This window comes from Papio anubis, chromosome 12 (genome assembly GCF_008728515.1).
Source record: "Papio anubis isolate 15944 chromosome 12, Panubis1.0, whole genome shotgun sequence".
Taxonomy (NCBI): Eukaryota; Metazoa; Chordata; class Mammalia; order Primates; family Cercopithecidae; genus Papio; species Papio anubis.
The window spans coordinates 110,404,183-110,428,085 of NC_044987.1; the positions used below are offsets into that span (position 1 = coordinate 110,404,183).

General features: G+C 37.7%; 1 protein-coding gene across 10 annotated transcripts in view; it reads left to right on the plus strand.

Annotated features, from left to right (window-relative positions):
- The window catches only part of LOC101009144 (membrane-spanning 4-domains subfamily A member 8-like), a 60,663-nt gene that overhangs the window by 614 nt on the left and 36,146 nt on the right, over positions 1-23,903 (plus strand). For 8 of the 10 annotated variants that reach the window (XR_001894746.3, XR_004177564.1, XR_001894747.3 and 5 more), the window contains exons 2-4: positions 4,661-4,758; positions 5,738-5,881; positions 16,511-16,567. Coding sequence is in view for 5 of the 10 variants with exons in the window: in XM_021925685.2 (XP_021781377.1) it covers positions 4,711-4,758; positions 5,738-5,881; positions 16,511-16,567 (249 nt within the window). In the remaining 5 variants the exon portion in view is untranslated. The remainder of the gene's footprint in view (positions 1-4,660; positions 4,759-5,737; positions 5,882-16,510; positions 16,568-23,903) is intronic. The other 2 variants (XR_004177565.1, XR_004177566.1) reach the window with 2 other exon arrangements.

Below are 23,903 nucleotides of genomic sequence, written 5' to 3' on the forward strand. Positions count from 1 at the left end.
GCCTACAAAGTTTTAGGAGGGAGAACCCTCAACCAGGATTATATAAGAGATTCCACTGCTGCTTCTCTGGAGCAGGCCACAGAGTCCTCGTGTGAAAAGTGGCTCTTCTGAGAATCACTTCCTGAAATTCATATTGTCTGCACGTATAAATTCAATGTGATCCTTAACATTGAAACTGAAGTTTGCCTTCTTAAGACTTTTTAGTACCTGCCACATGTCTCAGTCCAGTCTGTTCTATCTCCTTGGGTTCATCTGCTATGGAGAAAGACAGTATGTGTCTTTGGGGTAACCTTCCAAGGCTGCCCAAAACTAATTCAATAAATGCCAGAGAACCTATGCTCTAAGGCCGAACTTCCCAAACATGTTGCACAACTGGCATAAACAAATCTACCTATCTATACCTAATGTGGTAACGCGTCATGCATTTCCTGGTAACGCATCAGCCAGGAAAGGGAATACACAATCAGGGAAACTCTTAAATCGCTGTTCTTGGAAATCAACCTTTCTTATCATCCAAAATATGAGTTTCTGTTTATATAATCTCTAGTGCAAAACTCAAGGCACAAGATACCCAAAACGGGTAGAAAGGATTCTCCCAACAATTATTGTATTCCAACAATGTGCAAACTCATTGCTAGAGCCAGATACTATGACACTGTGAGATTTAGCAGCAGCGATGATGTATATGGGAAGGCACTTAAAAACCATAAGGTGCTTAAATATCACACAGTAGTGGAAATGTCAGCAGTCAGGAATGGATGGAGTGCTGTGTGGGAAAAAGAAGTGTAGGCCAAATATACCTGGCTCCAATGTGCCACACAAAGAAATGTGTACTGTGACCTGAAGAGAACGAGGAGTCATTGAAAGATTTTTTTTTTCCTTTCCAACTTTTGTTTTAAGTTCAAGGGGTACATGTCCAGGTTTGTTACATGGATAAACTGCATGTCATAGGGGTTTAGTGTACGGATAATTTTATTACCCAGCTAATAAGCATAGTACTTGTAGTACTTGAAAAGTAGATTTCTTTTTTTTTTTTTTTTTTTTTTTTTTTTGAGACATGTCATCCCAGCTGGAGTGCAGTGGTGCAATCTCAACTCACTACAACCTTCGCCTCCCAGGTTCAAACGATTCTCCAGCCTCAGCCTCCCAAGTGCTGGGATTATAGGTGCCTGTCACCATGCCCAACTAATTTTTTGTATTTTTAGTGGAGACACGGTTTCACCTTGTTGGTCAAGCTGGTCTTGAACTCCTGTCCTCGTGATTTGCCTGCCTCGGTCGCCCAAAGTGCTGGGATTACAGGAGTGACCCACCGCCCCCAGCGTAATAGGTAGATTTCCTATCTTCACCTCCTCCCGCCATCCACCATCACATAGGGCCTAGTGTCTACTGTTCCCTTCTTCATGTTCATGTGTACTCAATGTTTAGCTCACATAAGTAAGAACATGCAGTGTTTGGTTTTCTGTTCCTGCATTAATTTACTTAGGATAATGACTTCCAGCTCCATTCATGTTGCTGCAAAGGACATGATTTTGTTCTTTTTTATGGCCATGTAGTATTCCACAGTGCATATGTGTCACATTTTCTTTATCTAGTCCGCTTTGATGGGTATTTAGGTTGATTCCATGTCTTTGCCGTTGTGAATAGCACATATGGCAATGAACATACAAGTGCATGTATCTTTGTGGTAGAATGATTTAAACAAGTGATTTCTACACGTGATTTCTGTTTTGGAAATGCCACTGTGGTCATGTTATAGAGGCTGGATTTAAGCTTTTAGGTTCCTTTGCCGTGGTGATTGAGTTGTTTCATATTCTGCTACTTTGTAGCAAATTGTAACTCAAGGGAATTCAAAGGAATGGTGTGAAATAACAGTAGGGTCCAGCCCTACAGGGCCTGTGGGTTTTTCTCTTCGTGTGCGGAGACAAGAGGTTGTAGAAATAAAGACAAGACAAAGAGATAGAAGAAAAGACAGCTGGGCCCCGGGGACCACTACGACCAAGGTGCGGAGACTGGTAGTGGCCCCGAATGCGTGACCGCGCTGCTAGTTACTGTATACAAGGCAAAAGGGGCAGGGTAAGGAGTGTGAGTCATCTCCAGTGATTGACAAGGTCACGTGAGTCACGTGTCCACCAGACAGGGGGCCTTTCCCTTTTAGGCAGCCAAGGCAGAGAGAGAGGGCACAGCTTACGTCATTATTTCTTCTATGCTCTTCTTAGAAAGATCAAAGACTTTAATACTTACACTAATTCTGCTACTGCTATCTAGAAGGCGGAGCCAGCTGTACAGGGCGGAACATGAAAGTGGACCAGGAGCGTGACGGCTAAAGCACAGCATCACAGGGAGACGGTTAGGCCTCCGCATGGCTGCGGGCGGGCCTGACTGACGATGCGGGCGGGCCTTCCACAAGAGGTGGCGGAGCAGAGTCTTCTCTAACTTCCCCTGGGAAAGGGAGACTCCCTTTCCTGGTCTGCTAAGTAACGGGTGCTTTCAGAGGCACTGGCGCTACCTCTAGACCAAGGTCTGCTAAGTAATGGGTGCCTGCCCAGGCACTGGCATTACCGCTAGACCAGGGAGCCCTCTAGTGGCCCTATTCGGACATGACAGAGGGCTCACACTGCTGGTCACTTCTCACCGTGTACCTTCAGCTCCCGTCACTGTATAGCCTGGTTTTCCCTAGGTTATAATTGTAGAACAAATATTATTACGATATTAGAATAAAGAATAATGCTATAAACTAATGATTAGGAATATTCATAGATAATCATATCTATATTCTATGTCTAATACAACTATTCTTATTTTAAGTATTTTGTTTATTATACTGAAACAGCTTGTGCCTTCAGTCTCTTGCCTCGGCACCTGGGTGGCTTGCCACTCACAAATAACCAGTGAGGTTGTTTCTAATACAATCTGGAAAAGAAACCAAAAGCAGTGTCCAATACAAGTAACTGGAGAGAGGTTGAAGGGAAACAGGAAAAAAGCATTATTGGCATTTGACTTTGTGCCAGTTCCTATTATTTGCTTCCCAAAACAACTCTGTGGGAATAGAAAACTAATTCTCTGAAATATTATGTAGAACTTAACATTAGTAATTAATATAGACAACTGTTATTAGTCTAAAAGTAGTTGTACCAATTATACAATTAGCAGTCAATCTAGACAAGATTTGAACTCAAGTCTATATCCGCTTGTTTCACAATACTATGCTCCATTTTCTCAGTTTCATGTGTCATTGGTACATCTATTTGGTAACTGATCCTTAAGAATTAATGGTTGATGTAAATCAGAAAGAAAAATAACGTAAGCAAAGATTTTGAAACCAAGATCTTAGACTTCAGAGTTGGCTATTGGCAAAATATTGAGAAAAAATCTAAACTAGGTAAAGAACGAAGATCCATCAGATATTGTAAAATCTAAAGAGTAAATTCTCAAAGCCGTAGGGCAAGAGTTATAAGAAAGACAAAGCAATAATTTAAAAATACTTTGGCTGCGAGTAACAGAAAACAGCTCTTGCTAGCTTAAGCAAAACAAAGACACATGTATTTTCCAAGGGCAGGAAGACATCTCAGTTTCAGAAAAGGACTATAACTAGGAAATTGAAAGTTATTAGGAACTCCAGTAGTTCTCTTGGTCTATTTTTTATTTTCGATTTTTCTGGATGTCTTCTCAGCTCATATGGTAGAACACATTAATGTTCTTCATTTCAAGAGTTTATATAATCTTATCTAGAGGCAAACCCAGACTAACATTATAATATCTAAGTTCTAAATACACAATTCCTGGGAAAGTGATGGATCCAACCTGAGACAGACTCCCCACCTCTCTTCCAGTTAGTACAATAAGGGAATAATTCCTACAGATGACAAGCATGAAACTGAGGTGAGTTGGCCACATACCCAGAATGGTGTCCACAATAGCAAAGTCATAGAGATAATGTATGGCGGCCATCTTTTAAACATTCATGGCTTCCATGTGTCAAACATCTTCCCTACCTTTTGTTGGTCACTAAGTTGTAAAAGCTACCTTTGCCAAAATAGAATCCAAAAAACGATATTCCCTTGCCTCCCTTGAAATCAAAGTGCAGGCATTTGATCTAGGTTCTGCCAATTACATATTCTTGCACTGAAGTTTGATTTAGGGGAGAACAACAAAAGAGACCCTACAGTAGTCATCAATTGGACAGACGATGGTCCAGGAGACAGGGAAGGTTTTCTCATGATGCCAGTTCTACAACAGAGTTCTGGGGCAGGAAATGGCAAGAGCACTTCCTCCTCAGTTTAGATCAGCGAGTTGTCTCAGGGCACTGTTTGAAAAGCCTGCCCTTCCCAGTGATTATGTGAGCTCACTCATGTTCTATTTTGCTTAAACAAGCCATATTAAATTATGATGTCTGCATCTTAGAATCCTAAGGACCCACAGGGTGTCATTTAAAATTGGTAAAACTGTATAAAATCTAACAGGACAATTAGAATTGCCAAGAGGTTAGCTATGTCCAAGAGAGCTTATCAATTGATTAATTTTTAAATACCTATTTCAGGGAACTGTTTCATTATTTAAAAATTAAAGACAACAATGATAGGTTTCTCAATGACTTTTAAGTGCTTATCTGAGATCACTGTTTTTAAAATCACTATGTTTATTTTTTCTATGTTGCCTTTAGAGATAGATTCCATTCATCCTTTCTAATGTCTACACCATATTTTGGATAACATGCCATCATCTCACATTGTGTTGAAAGAAGAAATCAGAATGTTGGGGGTAAGATTCAGTGCTACTTGAGTGGATAAATGATTTTGGTGTTGCAGATCCCAAATATTTAAGAAAAGAGACATCAATTCCTCTATCTCAGTTACCCAATGGGAAAGAGTTGATAAACTGAGTCCCAGCAATCCTACTGCTGTGATTTTCCCTTTGTCTGTGTATATCTATAAAGAGTTTGAAATAAAGCTGAGACTGGGTCCTAAAGGAGATGACAAGGTCGGGGTCATAGTCAAGAGATAATCTAGATCATAGGGCTTTGTGGACATTGATCATCTCATAGCACGATGCTCTCGATGCTCTTTCTCTACATTTATCTCAAGGAAGTTGATATTTTGGACCACTATCTACTCTTTTTCCCCAACCAAACCTAGTATGCTACGTATTTTTTCATAATACAGCCTAATTATTGGGGACTTGAGTGAGCTCAAAAACCAAACGATGAGATTGTATGGCTCAAGAAAGTGCCTAAGATCACAGGGGCCAGAATCTTAGGATTCAGCAGGACTGATTGCAAGTGTTCCTCCCACCCCATGGTGTTAAAAATCAAAATTGCTATCACAAGAAAACCATTTTTGTATTAACTGATTGATAGGTATGGTAAAAAAAAAAACACATCAGGGAAAGGAGCTGGATCCATGTATTTTGCTGACCTGGCCCATAAACAAGCCACTAGAACACCTTCATTTGCCTGAAAGCAACCATACATCTACTAGTTGCTAAAAACCCTCATGCATAATTCCTGTGTGAACTACATGTAGCAATTCTAAGCACTTTTATGGCTGCTACCTTCTTCTGTCACCTTGGCTTCTCCCCAGTTTTTGGATAATTTTGAGGGCTGAACAAGAATAGTAGCAAAGACTCCTGAGATTCAGAAACATGGAAGCTATACTCCCTCCTTTCCCTTTCCATCACCTAATTTGTAACTCTCTTAAAACGTATGTATCATATAATTGATTCTGACATTCTTTTCTTATAGGCTGCTCAAATAATTATTGGTCTGATCCACTGTGCTCTGGGAAAAATCTGGATATATTTATGTCTTAATCAATCTGCTTCATTTTCAGCAAGCTACTTGCCTATAGCCTTGATATCAGGATTTCCACTTTTGTCATTCTTAATTGTGAGTAAATTATTTTTCTGATGAGCATTTATTTATTCATTCAATATATTTAATGACTGCTTCTGTGTCCAAGCAATGTGCTAGAGATGCCATCTGTGAAAATGTATAATCCTTGCTGTTGAAGAATTCAGTCTTGTATCTTTGAAGATATTTTAAAGTGGTAAATTTACTTATAAAATTGTTTCATACAAAGAGTTTATTTAGTTGAGCAAACATTGGGGGTCAAAGAATGGTAAGGTTCCAAACGACAAATAGTAAGTGGTTAATGAGTGCTCAGCTTACTTATAAAGCTCAGGTTTCCCAATAATATAGGCAATCTGAGAGCCAGAACTTCATTTCTGGGGCAATAGAAGGAACTATTAAAAGTAGTTTCACAAAGAAGAAGAGAGATCAGGGCATTACTGGCCCAAGAGAAATTTGAAAGAATTCAACAGGGATTTCCTTTGTTTGTTTGTTTGTTTTTTGTTTTTTGAGATGGAGTCTCACTTTGTTGCACAGGCTGGAGTGCAATGGCGCAATCTCAGCTCGCTGCAACATCCGCTTCCCGGGTTCAAGCAATTCTCCTCCCTAGCCTCTCGAGTAGCTGGGATTACAGGCGCATGCCACCACACCTGGCTAATTGTTTCTATTTTTAGTACAGACCGGGTTTCACCATGTTGGTCAGGCTGGTCTCAAACTCCTGACCTTGTGATCCGCTCGCCTCGGCCTCCCAAAGTGCTGGGATTACAGGCGTGAGCCACCACACCCGGACTCAACAGAGATTTCTAAGGAATTTATATTATGTCTTATAGCACAGAGTAAAGTATTCCTCCTTCCATTTTCCCACACACTTCTCAGTAATATCTATCTCCCAAAAATATTTTAGTTCATTCACTCAGCAAAAATTTACTAAATACCTACTATAGACCAGGCTTTCTTCTAAGTGCTTCACTTACAGCAGTGGAATCAATAGACCAAGATTAGAAACGTATAACCTACCAACACTGATTCTTGAAGAAATAGAAAATCTCAACAGAACAATATTAGTGAAGATTGAATCAATAATCAAAACCCTCCCAAGTGAGACTGGCCTTTAGGACTGTGGGCTGCATGGGAGCAAGGTGAGGCCTGTGACTCCCAGCTTTCCCCTACTTCTCTGGTGACCTATATGACTCAGCAGAGGCAGCCATAATCCCCCTGGGAATATAACTCCATTAGACTGGGAACCATGCCCCCAGCCCACATAGCAGCCACAGCAAACCCTGCCCAAAAAGAGGCTGAACTCAGACACTCTTATGCCTGCTCCCACCTGATGGTCTTTCTGTACCTGCCATGGTAGCCAAAGATAAAGGTCATAATCTCTTAGGAGCTCTATGACCCTGCCCACTGCCTGAAAAAACTGAGTACTTTATCAGATGTTCCTAGGGCAAGTTTGCATCCTCCCTATAAGACCACCGTTGATACACTCTTGAAAGAATCACCTCCTGGCTGGAGACCAACCAAAACAAAACCAGCGCACTAAACAAAAACACAACCAAGGACCCTCACAGAGTCCACTTCACTCCCCTGCTACCTCCACCAGAGCAGGTGCTGGTACCCATGGCTGCAGGACCTGAAGACAGATCACATCACAGGACTCTTTGCAGACACTCCCCAGTACCAGCCTGGAGCCCAGTAGTTCTGCTGGATGGCTAGACCCAGAAGAGCAAAAACAATCACTAAAGTTTGGCTCTTAGGAAGCCCCATTTCTAGAGGAAACCACATCGAGGGAGCACCCCGTGAGACACAAGAATCTGAACAGCAGCACTTGAATCCCAGATCTTCCCTCTGACATAGTCTACCCAAAGGAGAAGGAACCAGAAAAACAATTCTGGTAATATGACGAAACAAAGTTCTTTAACATCCCCAGAAGATCATACCAGTTCACCAACAATGGATCCAAACCAAGATGAAAGATCCAAATTGCCAGAAAAATAATTCAGAAGGTCAGCTATTAAGCTAATCAAGGAGGCACCAGAGAAAGGTGAAGTTCAACTTAAGGAAGTCAAAAACATGATACAGAATATGAAAGGAAATTTCTTCAGTGAAATGGAGAGCATAAATAAAAAACAATCACAACTTCTGGAAATCAAGGACACACTTAGAGAAATGCAACATGCACTGGAAAGTCTCTGCAACAGAATTGAAAAAGCAGAAGAAAGAACTTCAGAGCTTAAACACAGGTTTTCAAATTAACTCAATCCATCAAAGACAAGAAAAAGAATTTTAAAAAATGAACAAAGCCTCTAAGAAGTTTGGAACTATGTTAAATCTTCAAACCTAAGAATAATTGGTGTCCTTAAGGAAGAAGAGAAATCTAAAGGTTTGGAAAACATATTTGAGAGAATAATCAAGGAAAACTTCCCCAGCCTTGCTAGAGATCTAGACATCCAGTATAAGAACCTCAAAGAACACCTAAGAAATTCATTGCAAAAAGATCATTGCCTAGGCACATAGTCATCAGGTTATCTAAAGTCAAGAAAAAGGAAATAATTTTAAGAACTATGAGGAAAATGCATCAGATAACCTATAAAGGAAAACCTATCAGATTGATAGCAAATTTTTCAGCAGAAACTCTACCAGCTAGAAGGGATTGGGGTCCTATTTTTAGCTTCCTTAAACAAAACAATTATTAGCCAAGAATTTTGTATCCAGCAAAGCTAAGTTTCATAAATGAGGGAAAGATATAGCCTTTTCCAGACAAACAAATGCAGAGAGAATTCACCGCTACCAAGCCAGCACTACAAGAACAGCTAAGAGGAGCTCTAAATATTGAAACAAATCTTCAAAATCACAAAAATAGAACCTCCTTGAAGCATGAATCTTACAGGACCTACATAACAGTAACACAATGAAAAAAACAAGGTTTTCAGGCAACTAATAGCAACATGAATGGAATAGTACCTCACACCTCAATACTAACATTGAATGTAAATGGTCTAAATGGTCCACTTAAAAGATATAGGATGGCAATATGTATAAGAATTCACCAACCAAGTTTCTGTCATGTTCAGGAGACCCATCTGACACATAGGACTCATATAAGCTTAAGGTAAAGGGGTACAATAAGATATTCCATGCAAATGGACACCAAAAGTGAGTAGGAGTAGTTATTCTTTTAGCAGACAAAACAGACTTTAAGGCAACAGCAGTTAACAAAGACAAAGAAGGACATTATACAATGATAAAAGAACCAGTCCAATGGGAAAATATCACAATCCTAAATATATAGGCACCTAACAATGGACTTAAAAAACAATTACTACTAGACCTAAGAAATGAGATAGACAGCAACACAATAGGAGTGGGGTACTTCAATACTCCATTGACAGCACTCGACAGGTCATCAAGACAGAAAGTCGACAAAAAACGATAGATTTAAACTATACCCTGGACAAAGGGGTTTAACAGATATTTGCAGAGCAATTCTACCCAACAATTGCAAAATATGCATTCTACTCATCAGCTTACAGAACTTTCTCCAAGATAGACCATATGATAGGCCACTAAACCAGTCTCAATAAATTTAAGAAAATTGAGGCCAGGTGCGGTGGCTCACACCTGTAATCCCAGCACTTTGGGAGGCCGAGGCAGGCAGATCACAAGGTCAGGAGATCAAGACCATCTTGGCTAACACGGTGAAACCCCATCTCTACTAAAAATACAAAAAATTAGCCGGGCACGGTGGCGCACACCTGTAGTTCCAGCTACTTGGGAGGCTGAGGCAGGATAATGGTGTGAACCTGGGAGGCAGAGCTTGCAGTGAGCCGAGACCATGCCACTGCACTCCAGCCTGGGTGACAGAGCAAGACTCCATCTCAAAAAAAGAAAAAGAAAATTGAAATAATATCAAGTACTCTCTCAGACCACAGTAGAATAAAATTGGAAATCAACTCCAAAAGGAACCCTCAAAGCCATGCAAATCCCTGGAAGTTAAATAACCTGCTTCTGAATGATCATTGAGTCAACAATGAAATCAAGATTGAAATGTAAAAATTCTTTAAACTGAACAATAATAGTGACACAACCTATCAAAACCTCTGGAATACAGCAAAGACAGTGCTAAAAAAAATTCATAGCCTTAAATACCTACATTAAAAAGTCTGAAAGAGCACATATAGACAACCTAAGGTCACACTTCAGGGAACTAGAGAAAGAAGAACAATCCAAACCCAAACCCAGCAGAAGAAAAAAATAATAAAGATCAGAGCAGAACTAAATGAAATTGAAACAAAAAAAAAATACCAAAAAAAAGTTGATTCTTTGAAAAGAATAATAAAATTGATAGAACATTAGCCAAATTAACCAAGAAAAGAAGACAGAAGATCCAAATAAGCTCAATTAGAAACAAAAAGGGAGAAATTACAACTGATACCACAGAAATGTAAAAGATTAGTCAAGGCTACTATGAACACCTACCTTTACATGCATAAACTAGAAAACCTAAAGGAGATGGATAAATTCCTGGAAACATAGAACCCTCCTAGATTAAACCAGGAAGATATAGAATCTTTGAACATACCACTAACAAACAACAAGATTGGAAATGATAATTTGTAAAAACTGCCAACAAAATAAAGTCCAGGACCAGACGAATTCACAGCTTAATTCTGGCAGACATTCAAAGAAGAATTGGTACCAATCCTATTGACACTATTCCAAAAGACAGAGAAAGAAGGAATCCGCCCTAAATTATTTTATTAAGCCAGTATCACCCTAATATCAAAACCAGAGAAGAATATAACAAAAAAAGAAAGCTACAGACCAATATCCTTAATGAACATAGATTTAAAAATGCTCAAAAAAATACTAGCAAAAAATACTAACAAACTAGAATCCAACAGCATATCAAAAAGATAATCCACCATAATCAAGTGGGTTTTATATCAGGGAGGCAGGGATAGTTTAACATGCACAAGTCAATAAATGGAATACATCACATAAACAGAATTAAAAACAAAAGTCACATAATAATCTCAATAGATTCATAAGAAGAATTTGACAAAATTCCGCATCTGTTTATGATTAAAACCCTCAGCAAAATTGGCATAGAAGGGATATAAAGGTAATAAAGCTATCTACAACAAAACCACAGTCAACATTACACTGAAAGTGTAAAACTCGAAATTCTTCCCCCTGAGAACTGGAACAAGACAGGCATGCCCACTTTTACTACTTGTATTCAATATAGTACTGGAAGTCCTAGCCAGAGCAATCAGACAAGAGAGAGAAATAAAGGGCATCCAAATCAGTAAAGAGGAAGTCAAACTGTTGCTGTTTGCTGATGACATGAATGTATACCTAGAGAACTCTAAAGACTCTTCCAAAAAGCTCCTAGAACTGGTAAATGAATTCAGCAAAGTTTCATGATATAAAATTAATGTACACAAATGAGTAGCTCTGCTATACACCAACAGTTACCAAGCTGAGAATCAAATCAAAAACTCCACCCCTTTTACAATAGCTGCAAAAAATAAAAACAAAACGCTTAGGAATGTACCTAACCAAGGAGGTGAAAGGCCTCTACAGGAATACTACAAAACACTGCTGAAAGAAATCGTAGATGACACAGACAAATGGAAACACATCCCATGCTCAGGGATAAGTAGAATCAATATTGGGAAAAACGTTCATACTGCCAAAAGTAATCTAAAAATTCAAAGCAATTACCATCAAAGTACCACAATCATTCTTCACAGAACTAGGAAAAACAATCCTAAAATTTGTATGGAACCAAAAAGAACCTGCATAGCCAATGCAAGACTAAACAAAAAGAACAAATCTGGAGGCATCACATTACCCAACTTCAAACTAAACCGTAAGGCCATAGTTACCAAAACAGCATAGTACTGGTACAAAACAGCACAGTACTAGTATAAAAATAGGCACATAGACTGATTGAGCAGAACAGAGAACCCAGAAATAAACCTAAATACTTATAGCCAGTTGATCTTCCACGAAGCAAACAAAAACATAAAGTGGGGAAAGGACACCATATTCAACAAATGCTGGGATAATTGGCAAGCCACGTGTAGAAGAATTAAACTGGATCTTTGTCTCTCATCTCCTACAAAAATCAACTCAAGATGAATCAAAGACTCAAAATATAAGACCAGAAACCCTAAAGATTCTAGAAAATAACATCGTAAAACCCTTCTAGACACTGGCTTGGGCAAAGACTTCATGACCAAGAACCCCAAAGCAAATGCAACCAAAACAAAGAAAACTAGATGGGACTTAATTAAACTAAAAAGTTTCTGCACACCAAAAGAAATAATCAGCAGAGTTAACAGACAACATACAGAGTGGGAGAAAATCTTCACAATCTATATATCCAATGAAGGACTAATATCTAGAATCTACAAATAACACAAACAAATCAGCAAGAAAAAAACAAACAGTCCCATCAAAAAGTAGGCTAAGGACATGAATAGACAATTCTCAAAAGAAGATACACAAATGGCCAACAAGCATATGGAAAAATGCTCAATATTATCAGGGAAACGCAAATCAAAACCACAATGTGATACCACCTCACTCCTGTAAGAATGACCATAATCAAAAAATAATAGATGTTGGCCTGGATGTGGTGAAAAGGGAGCACTTTTACACTGTTGGTGGGAATATAAAATAGTACAACCACTATGGAAAACAGTGTGGAGATTCCTTAAAGAACTAAAAGTGATCTACCATTTGATCCAGAAATCCCACTACTGGGTATCTACCCAGAAGAAAATAAGTCATTATACATAAAAGGTACTTGAATATGCATGTTTATAGTAGCACAATTTGTAAATTTTTGTAAATTGCCCAGTCTCAGGTATGTCTTTATCAGCAGCAAGAAAATGAACTAGTACAATACCCAAAACTGAGTAATTTATAGAGAAAAGAGGTTTAATTGACAGAGTTCCTCATGGCTAAGGAGGCCACAGGAAACTTACAACTATGACAGAAGGCAAAACTGGCACATCTTACATGGCAGCAGGTGAGAGAAGTGAGTGCTGAGCAAAGGGGGATGTCCCTTATAAAACCATCAGACTTTGGGAGAACTCACTGACTATCATGAGAACAGCATGAGGGTAACTGCCCCATTGTTCCATTACCTACCATACATGGGGATCACGGGAACTACAATTCAAGATGAGATTTGGGTGGGGACACAGCGAAACTATATCATTGTATGGTCTGACTTATATATGGAATCTTAAAAAGTCACATTCATAAAAGCATAAAGTAGAATGGTGGTTGTCAGGGTCTGGCACTTAGGGGACATATTGGTCAAAAAGTAAGAAGTTTCAGTTAACAGGAAGAATAAGCTCTGGACATCTATTGTACACCATTATGACTATAGTTAATAAGGTATTATATACCTGAAAAATGCTAAGAGAGTAGATCTTAAATGTTCTCACCCCCCCAAAAAAATACTATGTTGATGTATATGTTGGTTTGATTATGGTAATCATTTCACAAAATATACATATATCAAAACATCATGTTATACATCATAAATATTTAAAAGTACTGTGGGAAAACAATAAAATATAGAGGAGGGTAAAGAAACATGAGGTTAGTGCAGGTTACAATTTTTTTTTTTTTTGAGACGGAGTCTTGCTCTGTCATCCAGTCTGGAGTGCAGTGGCCTGATCTCAACTCACTGCAAACTCCACCTCCCAGGTTCAAATGATTCTCCTGCCTCAGCCTCCCAAGTAGCTGGGATTACAGGTGCCCACCACTAGGCCCAGCTAATTTTTATATTTTTAGTAGAGATGGGGCTTCATCATGGTGGCCAGGTTGGTCTCAAACTCCTGGTCTCAAGTGATCCACCTGCCTCAGCCTCCCAAAGTGCTGGGATTACAGGTGTGAGCCACCACGCCTGGCAGGTTACAATTTTTATAGAATGTCCAAGCCTCATTGAAAAGAAAACATTAGAGCTAAGACTTGAAGGAGTGAAGTAATAAGCCACTGGATATCTGAAGGAAGAGTAAGAAGGAGAACAGGTCTTAGGCTAAGAACAAGCCTAGAGTGTTTACTAAAGAAGAGGCGAGTTTGGATGGAGCAAATTCAGCTAAGGGAAAATTGGTAGAAAAGGAGGTCAGCTGTATGACAGAAGACATGATAATCTAAGGATCTGTGATCATTGCATGGATGAATATCATTGACAGTCATTGCAGGATGCTGAACAGAGGAATGACATGATCTGAATTAAGTTTAAAGATCATTAAGAAATTATAACGGAGCAAAGGTCAAAGCAAGGAGACCTCCTAAAATCTGATTACAGTTATCCATAAGAGATGATAGTGGCTCAAACCAGGGAGGTAGCAAAACAAAAAGTAGTTTGTTTAGGATATACTTTGATAATAGAGACCATAAAACTTCCTAATGGATTGTATGTGAGATGTGAAAGGGGAAAAAGAAATAAAGAAGACTCCAAAATATTTCCTCAAGTAATTGGAAGAATGGATTTGACATTGACTAAAATGAGTAAGACTATGAGTAGAGGTGGTTTGAAGAGGGTAGAATTTCGGGTGTTCAATTTGGGACACATTGGGTTTGAAATCTTTTTTAGACACCAGGTAGAGATGTCAAGTACCTATCTGTATATGAGTCTGGAGCTTGAGAGAGAAATGTAAGTGTGAAATTATTGTCATATTGATGGTATTTAGTACTGTAAGAAAACAAGAAATTATTAAGAAGGGATCTCAATTGAGTAAATGGGATAGAGTAAAGGACCAAGGCTTGAGACCTGGTGTACCTACAGCATCAGGAATTCAGATTGAAGAGGAGGGAAGGGCAAAGACAATTGAAAAAGAGAAAAATAAGAGAGTATGCTACATTGGAAGTCAACTGAGGAAAGCAGAGTCAAGAAAAAAGGAGCAATTAACTCTTGAAGACTACAGATTAGGCCAAGTTAGATAAGACAAGATCTAAAATTGTCATTAGATTTTATAACATTGAGGTAATGAATGATCTTGACAAAAAGAGGTTCATTGGCAAGGTAGAATTGAAAACCTGATTGGAGTGGGCTTAAGAAATAATTGGAAGACAAGATAGTAAGTTTAGATAACTCTTCACTGAATTTTCCTGCATAAAGAATAATAACAATATGGCAGTAGCTGGTAGAGCAAATGCAGTGTGTGTTTTCATTCTGACAGTGATTAACTGGGTCTGGCCTCAGTTATGATGGGAATCTAGTACATTGAGAGCATTGGTTACCCAGTGTGGATAAGTCGCACACGGGTTAAATACATTTATATGTCATATTATTATTAGGTGACCATGCAGTAAGGAAGCCACCAGTCATCACAGAGTCAAAAGTGAAGATTAGTTTTATCTAGCCTTATTCATTATTCAGGGACCCACAGTACAATTTCACTGGTTAAAATTACCCCCAACCTCAGCCAGTGATCATCCCTAGTGTCTTTACATATTAATTACTTCTATTCACAAATTTTTAAACCTAGTGTATGTACTTATGCAAGTCATCTAAATTCCATTTTGAACTAAGGATATAAAGAGGCAAACAAATGTATGTATAATTTTTTCAACATATTTGAGTGTTATTATAGAAACACAGATCATAGATGCTTGACGCAGATGGTCACCACAACTGGAAGAAAGGAGGGAGGCTTCCCAGAGGCAGATACTCTAGCACAGAGGCTTAGGTCCTTTGTAGTAGCTGTTTTCTCACCTTAAGATGCTGCACCCTCAAGTCTTACTGTCATGCAAATCACAGTTTAAATGTCACCTTTTCTGAGAAACCTTTTTGAAAAACCTCTTGAATTTCACCCTCAGCATAGCCTTTATCATATCATTCTGTTTTATTTACTTCATATTTTAATATGACATGAAAATCTCTTCTCTATATGTTGTTCATTTGTTTATCTGTCTCTAACACTATTTACTGTGATTTTTCAGAGGCCCCATTTTCTGAGAAAGGAACATTCTCTGCTCCACTTGTTACAGATTAGATAATCATATAATGTCATTAAAAAACTGCATACACACATGCAGTTTACACCAATGGAAAAAAAATCAATTATTGATGCACTGAAAACTATTGTCCTTCCAATCAGTGCCAGAAAAACAATAGAATATTCACTATAAGCTACATCTGGAAGCTAATACATGACACTTGCATTTCAAAACTTAAACTGCAGATGAACTATTTTCAATGCTGTTTCTGGTTAGTAAAATATTTTTCAATAACATTATATTGAACATCTGTGAATATGAACTCACCAAATTTTAACAACATATATTTTCTAGCAATAAAACTCATATATTCAGTAAGAAGTTATTAAATAAAAACACGTAAGTTTTTATTTACCCTCCAAGCTATAAAATCATGTTTAAAATATCCCTGTATTTTATGCCAAATACAAGCATCACAGTAATCCAGTAATCATTCTCTATATACTAAAGAACCATTGGATTTATAGCTGGGTGATTTTTCCAGGGGCTACCACAGAACTACAACAGGAATTTTGGTATTTCAGCCAAATTCTTCTTCAACTTCAACTGCTCTTTGCATGGGCTTCATGATATTAAAGTTCTGAGAATGTCTTGTATGATAAGGAAACTATTCTTATGTATGCCTCTTTTTGTTCTCAGTATGTTATATCAGGAAGTTTTGCAATAGCAGCAGAGAGGAAACCTTCCCCAAGGTTGGTAAGTCAAAATGATTAAAACAATTTCATGCTGTGTTAGGCGTCAGAGCCCTGGCCTCAGAAAGTGGTCAGCTCATGGGTTGGTTAGAAAAATTTAGCAACAATAGTATAGGTTTTTAAAAATAAAGTTTTATCAGAATGAAAGAACGCTGCAGAAGAGTGCAGCGGGGCATCTCAGCAGGTGAGGACTGAGCAGGCCACAGTGGATTTTTCCTTAGGGATATTTATGGACCTTAAAGCGGGAGCTTAAGGGTAATATGCATGTTACACGATTACATTTGTAGACATTTTGGTGTCTTAATGTCAGGAAGGGTAGCATGAGTTTAGACATGCATGCGTTCCAGAGAGATAGAGAAATTCCAGTGACTTATAAATTTTAAGTTGAAAAGAGGCCTGGAACTAGGTGCTGACTTTAGATAACAGGGAAATCTAATTACTTCTAAATTACTCAAATAAGGAATTTTTTGTCTCAGATGACCTGTTTGATGGTCACCAGGTGGTCTTCACCCTCCTCATTTGAGGAAAAAAAAAATTTAATTTGTCAGAAACAACGATATCTGTAAGGAGCACATGTCATTGTTTCTTAAGCAGTGCAAGTCTGTCCAAAGTACTAAAATGTAAAAATATTGCTTCACAATACTTTATGATATTTTTAAATGGGTATACTACAACAGAATTATTTGCTAATTTTATAAAACACCAAAATAATACAGGATGCATGAAGCAAACCAGAAAGTCAGATATGGAAATTTAAATAAAATACAGTATTCATTTCAAATTAAGATATCAAGTATGACAGAACAAATGTATATAGATACACTGAAACAGTAGGAGAGAAAAATATGATTAGAATAATAATGTTAAGATTTATTGGATGGCTTCTAAGCACCAGATGCCTTACGAAGTTTTTGCACAATAGCTCACAGCACAGCAAATCCTATCGGGTTGATAATATTATATACATATTTTATAGATAAGGAAACTGAGATACCAAGAGCATATGCAACTATCCCTAGATGTATATTAATTAATAGATCTAGATTTTGTAAGGGATGGAGCTGAGCTTTGAATCAAGTAACCTTAGGTTAAGAATTCAAACACTTAATCATTGCTTAGGGAATATGGCAGAAGGAACAAATGCTTAGACTAAGAAGGCATTGGGTGGGAAGAATCAGAGAGGGCTAAACAGAAAGTCTTGGTTGAGAATAAGATAGGATCCAAGTTCTCTGTGAACTCAGCAAAACAAAGTGACACATAGTATTTATTCACATATCTATATTTTGTTTCTCTTCATTTATTTCTGTATTTCAGCATTACAAGTTGGCAATACTTTCTCTATGGCTGAGATATTCCCTTCAACTTGTTTTTGCACAAAAATCCTGGCAATAAATTCTCTTAGCTTTTGGTAGTTTGAAAACCACCTTATATTGTCTTTGTTTTGAAAGATTCTTTAGCTGTATGTAGCATTCTAGGTTGGCAATTATTTTGTTTTACTTCAGCACTTTACTGATGTCATTCTATTGTGTTCTGGCTTACCTCGTTGCCATTGTGAAGTTTCTGTTTGTCTTAGCTTCTCAGACTACTTTTACAATTTTCTCTTTTAGTTTTTAAAAGATTTACTATGATGTACTTAAATACGGTTTGCTTTATATTTATCTCATTTGGAATTTGCCAAATACATGTATCTACATGGGTTGACTGTCTGGGTTGATAGTTTTCATCAATTTATGAATATTGTCACCCATTTTCTCTTCAAATACTGCTTTTTCAAAATTGCCTTTCTATTCCCTCAACCTCCAGGATTCCAATTATATGTATGTTAGATATTTTCACTGTATATTATATATCTCCCACACTTCTCTCCTTTTTCTTTTATTCTTCTTCTCTTTACTTCAATTTCAACATTTTCTCTTTCCCTTTGCTCCAGGTCATTAATGCTGTTTGCTATTGTGTCTAATATGCTGTTAAACTCAATTATAGAGTTCTCCATTTCAGTGAATGTATTTTTCAATTCTAGAACTTCCATTTGATTCCATTTTTAGTTTCTAATTCTTCTATGAAACTTTCTATCTGTTCATCTATTTTATCCATTTTTTCTATGTTCTTGAACATATAAATAGGAGTTATTTTAAAGTCCTTATCAGTTTTAAGTCTATGAACTGGATCACTTGCGACACTGTTTCTATTATTTTTGTTTCTCTAGTGTTTCTTTTAAATATGGCCATGTCTTTTAACATGTCTAGTAATTTTTTATTAAGTGCTCAAAAATATGTATCAAAAAGTACAGCTATATCAGCTGATGCTTAGTTCTTCCAGACTGAGCTCACTCTTCTCTCCTCAAGGTTGATAAACCAGAACCAAGGCTGAATGGCAGTTGGTTCATATACTTCTAATTTATCTTCTAATTATAGCATATAACCTTCCAAGGTTTTCAACTGAGACATGGTATGTCTTCAAGTGACTTCCTTCTTGCAGTCCTGAACCATGTTTTCTCAGCACAATTACATGGCCAAAAACTCTGTTCTGTTTCTCAGCTGCTTTCTTCTTAATTCCTTATCCTACTGACCAGAAAGGCATCAAAATCTGGCTAGCATGTTAATAGAAAAATTCATTATGAAGCTGGCTCATTTCTCTGACCCCTTCTTCTACTCAGGAGCTTATCTCCTTAGGTTTACATTTTCTTTCCAGACCTTAAAGAACACAAAAAAAATGCTATAATGATTCCTTTCTCCCCTAGCAATTCCTACTTAGACATAATCAGAAACCTCAGCCTCTTGTCCTAGCAAATGCTCCCAAAGGCTAACATGGTGAAACCCCATCTCTACTAAAAATACAAAAATTAGCTGGGTGTGGTGGCAGGCACCTGTAATCCCAGTTACTTGGGAGGCTGAGGCAGGAGAATAGCTTGAACCAGGAAGGTGGAGATTGCAGAGAGCCGAGATCGTGCCATTGCACTCCAGCTTTGACAACAAGAGCGAGCGAAACTCTGTCTCAAAAAAAAAAAAGAAAAGAAAAGAAATGAAATGAAAAGAAAAGAAAGAAAAGAAAAGAAAAACTACCTGTAGAACCAACATCTTCTCACCTTTCTGTGGCTTTCTTAGGATTCACAATCCCTTTATATTCCTGATTGTTTTAGAGGTTTTCTGATGCTTTTATATAGATTAAATACTTTTTGTACTGTATCATGCTTTTATAGTTGTTTTCAGAGGGAACACTAGTCTGCCATACCTTTTTTATCACACCAGAAGCATAATCTTGTCAATGTTTTTATGCCTATAGGATCTCATTGTTTTCTTTCTGATATTGATTATTTGTGTGCTCACTTTGTCTTGGTTAGTCACAACAGGGATAAACAAACTGCAAAAAACCCTATAAATTAACCTATAAAATGTATGCCTTTGAAAACTACCATCTATTGAAAGAAGACATAAGAGGAAATGGAATATATTGATAGTCCTATAACTGTTAAAGAAATTAAATCCATAGTTAGCAACATTCCCACACAAGATAAATTTAAGCTGTGATGGCTTCACAAACAAATTCTATCAAATACTTATAACATCAATCTTAAATTATTTCAGAGAATATAAAAGAAAGTGGACTTCTCAGCATATATTATGAGGTCAGTAAGACTTGAAGTCAAGATCAGGCAGAGACATGATGAGAAATAGAAATTAAAGGCAAATATCTTGTATACATGTACATATAAGCAAAAATTCTAAACAAAATATGAATAAATCAAATTAATTATTATATAGAGAATATAATATGATATAAAAAGTTATTTTTATTACAGGATATAAGGTTGATATAATATTAAAAATTTAAAAATGTAACTTGTTATATTAGTAGAATAAACAAGAAAACACATATCAGCATCTCAGTAGATAGTGCAAATGCCGTTGATAAAATTTAAAATCATTCATACTATATTCAAATCTTAGAAAACTAGGTGTAAAAAATGTAAATCAAACATTATATGTCATGCTAAAATAATAAGAACTTTCTCTTTAATCAGGAATAAAACAAAAATGCCAGTACCAAGATGGTTCACTTAGGCCCAATGATAATCTCAAAGAAAAACAACACAGAAAATACACATGAGATAGCTTTTTAAGTTAAAGTGTATCACTACAAAAATCAACAAATCACAGAGGAAGAAAACAAGATTGGAAGAAAAAAAGGAGCTGCACAATAATCGATAAAAAATTAACAAAGTGACAATAGTAAGTCCTTTCCAATGAATAATTACTTTAAATGGATTAAATTCTCCATCAAAACATATAAAGTGACTGGATGAATAAAAACAAGACCTAACTATCTGCTACATACAAGAGAGTCACTTTAGCCTTAAGGACACACGTGAACTAAAAATGAATAGATTTAAAAAAAAATTCCTTGCAAATAATAACCCAAAAAGACCAAGAATAGCTATGCTTATATCAGACAAAATAGACTCAAAGACAAACACTGTAAAATGAGCCAAAGAAGGCAATTATAGAATAACAAAGGGGTCAATTTATCAAGATAATATAACAATTGTACATATATATGCATCCAACATCAGAGCACCTAAATATACAAAAGGGAATATTAATATATCTGAAGAGAAAATAAAAATAGACTGCAATACAATAGTAGGGGACTCAGCACAAAGTTAACAGAAGTAAGGAAACAATAAAGATTAAAACAGAAATAAAATAGAGACTAGAAAAATAATATAAAAGATAACCAAATGAAGATTTGTTGTCATAAAATGATACATAAAATCAACAAGCTTTAGCTAAGACTTTAGCTAGACTAAAAAACCTTTAGCTAGACTAAAAAAAAGACAAATAAAATTTGAAAGGAAAGAGACATTGCAATTGATACCACAGAAATAAAAAGAATCAGAAGACACTTCTATGAATAATTATATGTCAACAAATCAGATAACCTAGAAAAAATGAATGCATTACTAGAAATGTAAAGCCAAGCAAGACTGACTTCTAAATAAATAGAAAATCTGAATAGACCAATAATGAGTAAAGAGACAGAGTCTGTAATAAAAAGTCTCTTACCAGAGAAAATTCCAGGACCTGATTGCTTCAGTGCTGAAATATACCGAACATTTAAAGAACTAACAACAATCCTTCTTCAAATATTTTTTAAAAATTGAAGGAGAATAATTTCAAACTGATTTTACAAGGCCAGCATTACCCAGATACCAAAGCCAGAAAAAAAAACTGTGAGAAAAGAAAATTAAAGGCCAGTATCCCTGGTGAACATAGATGCAAAAATCCTAAACAAAATTCTAGCAAAACAATTTCAATAACATATTAAAAGGAACATTCTGCATACCATGTGGCACCCCCAGCACTAAGAACCAGAATGTACAATATCCACTGTCACCAGCAACCGCTCCCCCTTGCCCAGCAGAGCCACTATGCATTAAGCATGTCCTCCCATAAAACAAGGACCAGCCCTCCTGGGACCCACCACCACTGATGATTCTACCACCTCAACCACCAGAGGAAGTGTGCACCATGAACATTCCCCAAAGTCCAAGGATAAGACTGTCCATTACCCACCATCAACAGTAACCTTGCTCAATTAACCTGCAGAGCAACCAGGTGCCACATATACTCCTGCAGTCCAAAGAGGGGCTCACCTGACAGCCCAGAAAAACTGCACCACTAAATTCATAAACACCTGCAGTCTCTGTGCACACACAGACACCATTGACATTGGTTACAGTCAAAGAAATCACACAGAGACCACTATTGTGCCCACCCAGAACCACCAAAGCACCCTACTCACACAACACTGTAGAACACATCTAGAAGAAAAAGATTTTCCCTGTAAAAAAGCTACTCCATATAATTGGAAGAGGCACTTTTCCACAAGATGCACAGATATCAAAGTATAGAGACACACACACACACACACACAAATGAAAAAGCAAGTAAACCTGAAAACTTCAAAGAATACAATAATTCTCCAGTAGCAGAACCCAAGTAAAAGGCAATCTATGAAATGCATGAAAAGGAATTCAAAATAATAACTTTAAGGAACTCAGTGAGATACAATGGAATACAGACAATTCAGTGAAATAAAAATAATTATGATCTAAATGACAAATTCAACAGAGATAGGTATCATTAAAAAAAAGCAAAGAGAACTCTTAAAGCTGAAGAATTCAGTGAATGATATAAAAAATACAACTGAGAACTTCAACAATAGACTAACTCAAGCAGAAGAAAAAAATTCTGAACTTGAAAACAGGTATTGTGCAATAATCCGATCAGACTAAGTAAAAAGAAAAAAACAATTTAAAGAAATGAAGAAAGCCTATGAGACTTATGGAACACTCTTAAGCAAACAAATATTTGCACTATGGGGTTTTTGGAAGGAAAACAGATTAGGAAAGGCATAGAAAACCTGTGCAATGAAATAGTAGCTTAACACTTTCCAAGTCTTGGGAGAAATGTGAACATCCAGAGTCCAGGAAGCTTGAGTGTCTCCAATAGACTCAATCCAGAAATGTCCAGACGCTCTAAGGAACATTAGAGTCAAACTGTTAAAAGTCAAAGACACCCATCCCTCTAGGCTCAATTTGCTCCCATAAGAGACTTTAGTCCTAAGGGAACTGTCAGACCCTGTGGTCTTCCACATCAGACAGAGCTGGTCTGACCTGGGCCCTCCTTGGTTTGATGGCCTCTCCCAGGGCCCCAGTCTGGCCATGCCTGCTTACAGAGCAGTCTTGGATGCCCTGGGGGACCCACACGATAACTTCTGCACCAGTGGACAGTGCCTGACTGGTGGAGAGCTCCAGTGAGGTGGCCCCTATAGCCGTGCACCAGCCCGCACATTCCCTCCTCATACTACAGCTTCCCCCAACCCCATGGCAACTCCCCACATCACTTTGATGGCACGTGTCTGCAAAGGCAGGTTTTGCTTTACTTGCCCCACCAGCATACAGGAGTGCAGTATGCTTTCCCACCCTTGCTGATCATCATTGCAGATAAAGCCTTGAAGGTAAAGGGTCAGTAAACCCCACCCCAAGAAACACCCAACCCTTGCACTAACACTGCACAGAGAGCAGGGGATCCTCCCACACCCTAAGTGATCACTCCTGCTTGCAGAGCACAGAGAAGGTACTCAGACCTGCACGGGCCAGCACCCTGTCCCAAGCCAACACCACCTCCATTGCAATAGGGCACACAGTCTTGTTGCCCTGCCTCTGCCACTGTTGTGAATGCCCACAGGGAGGCAGACACCCTGCATGTACTAACACTCTGCTGCAGATGCCGCACCTCAGTCCCCCCAGTACGGTGGAATCCAAACCTCAAGGAGCC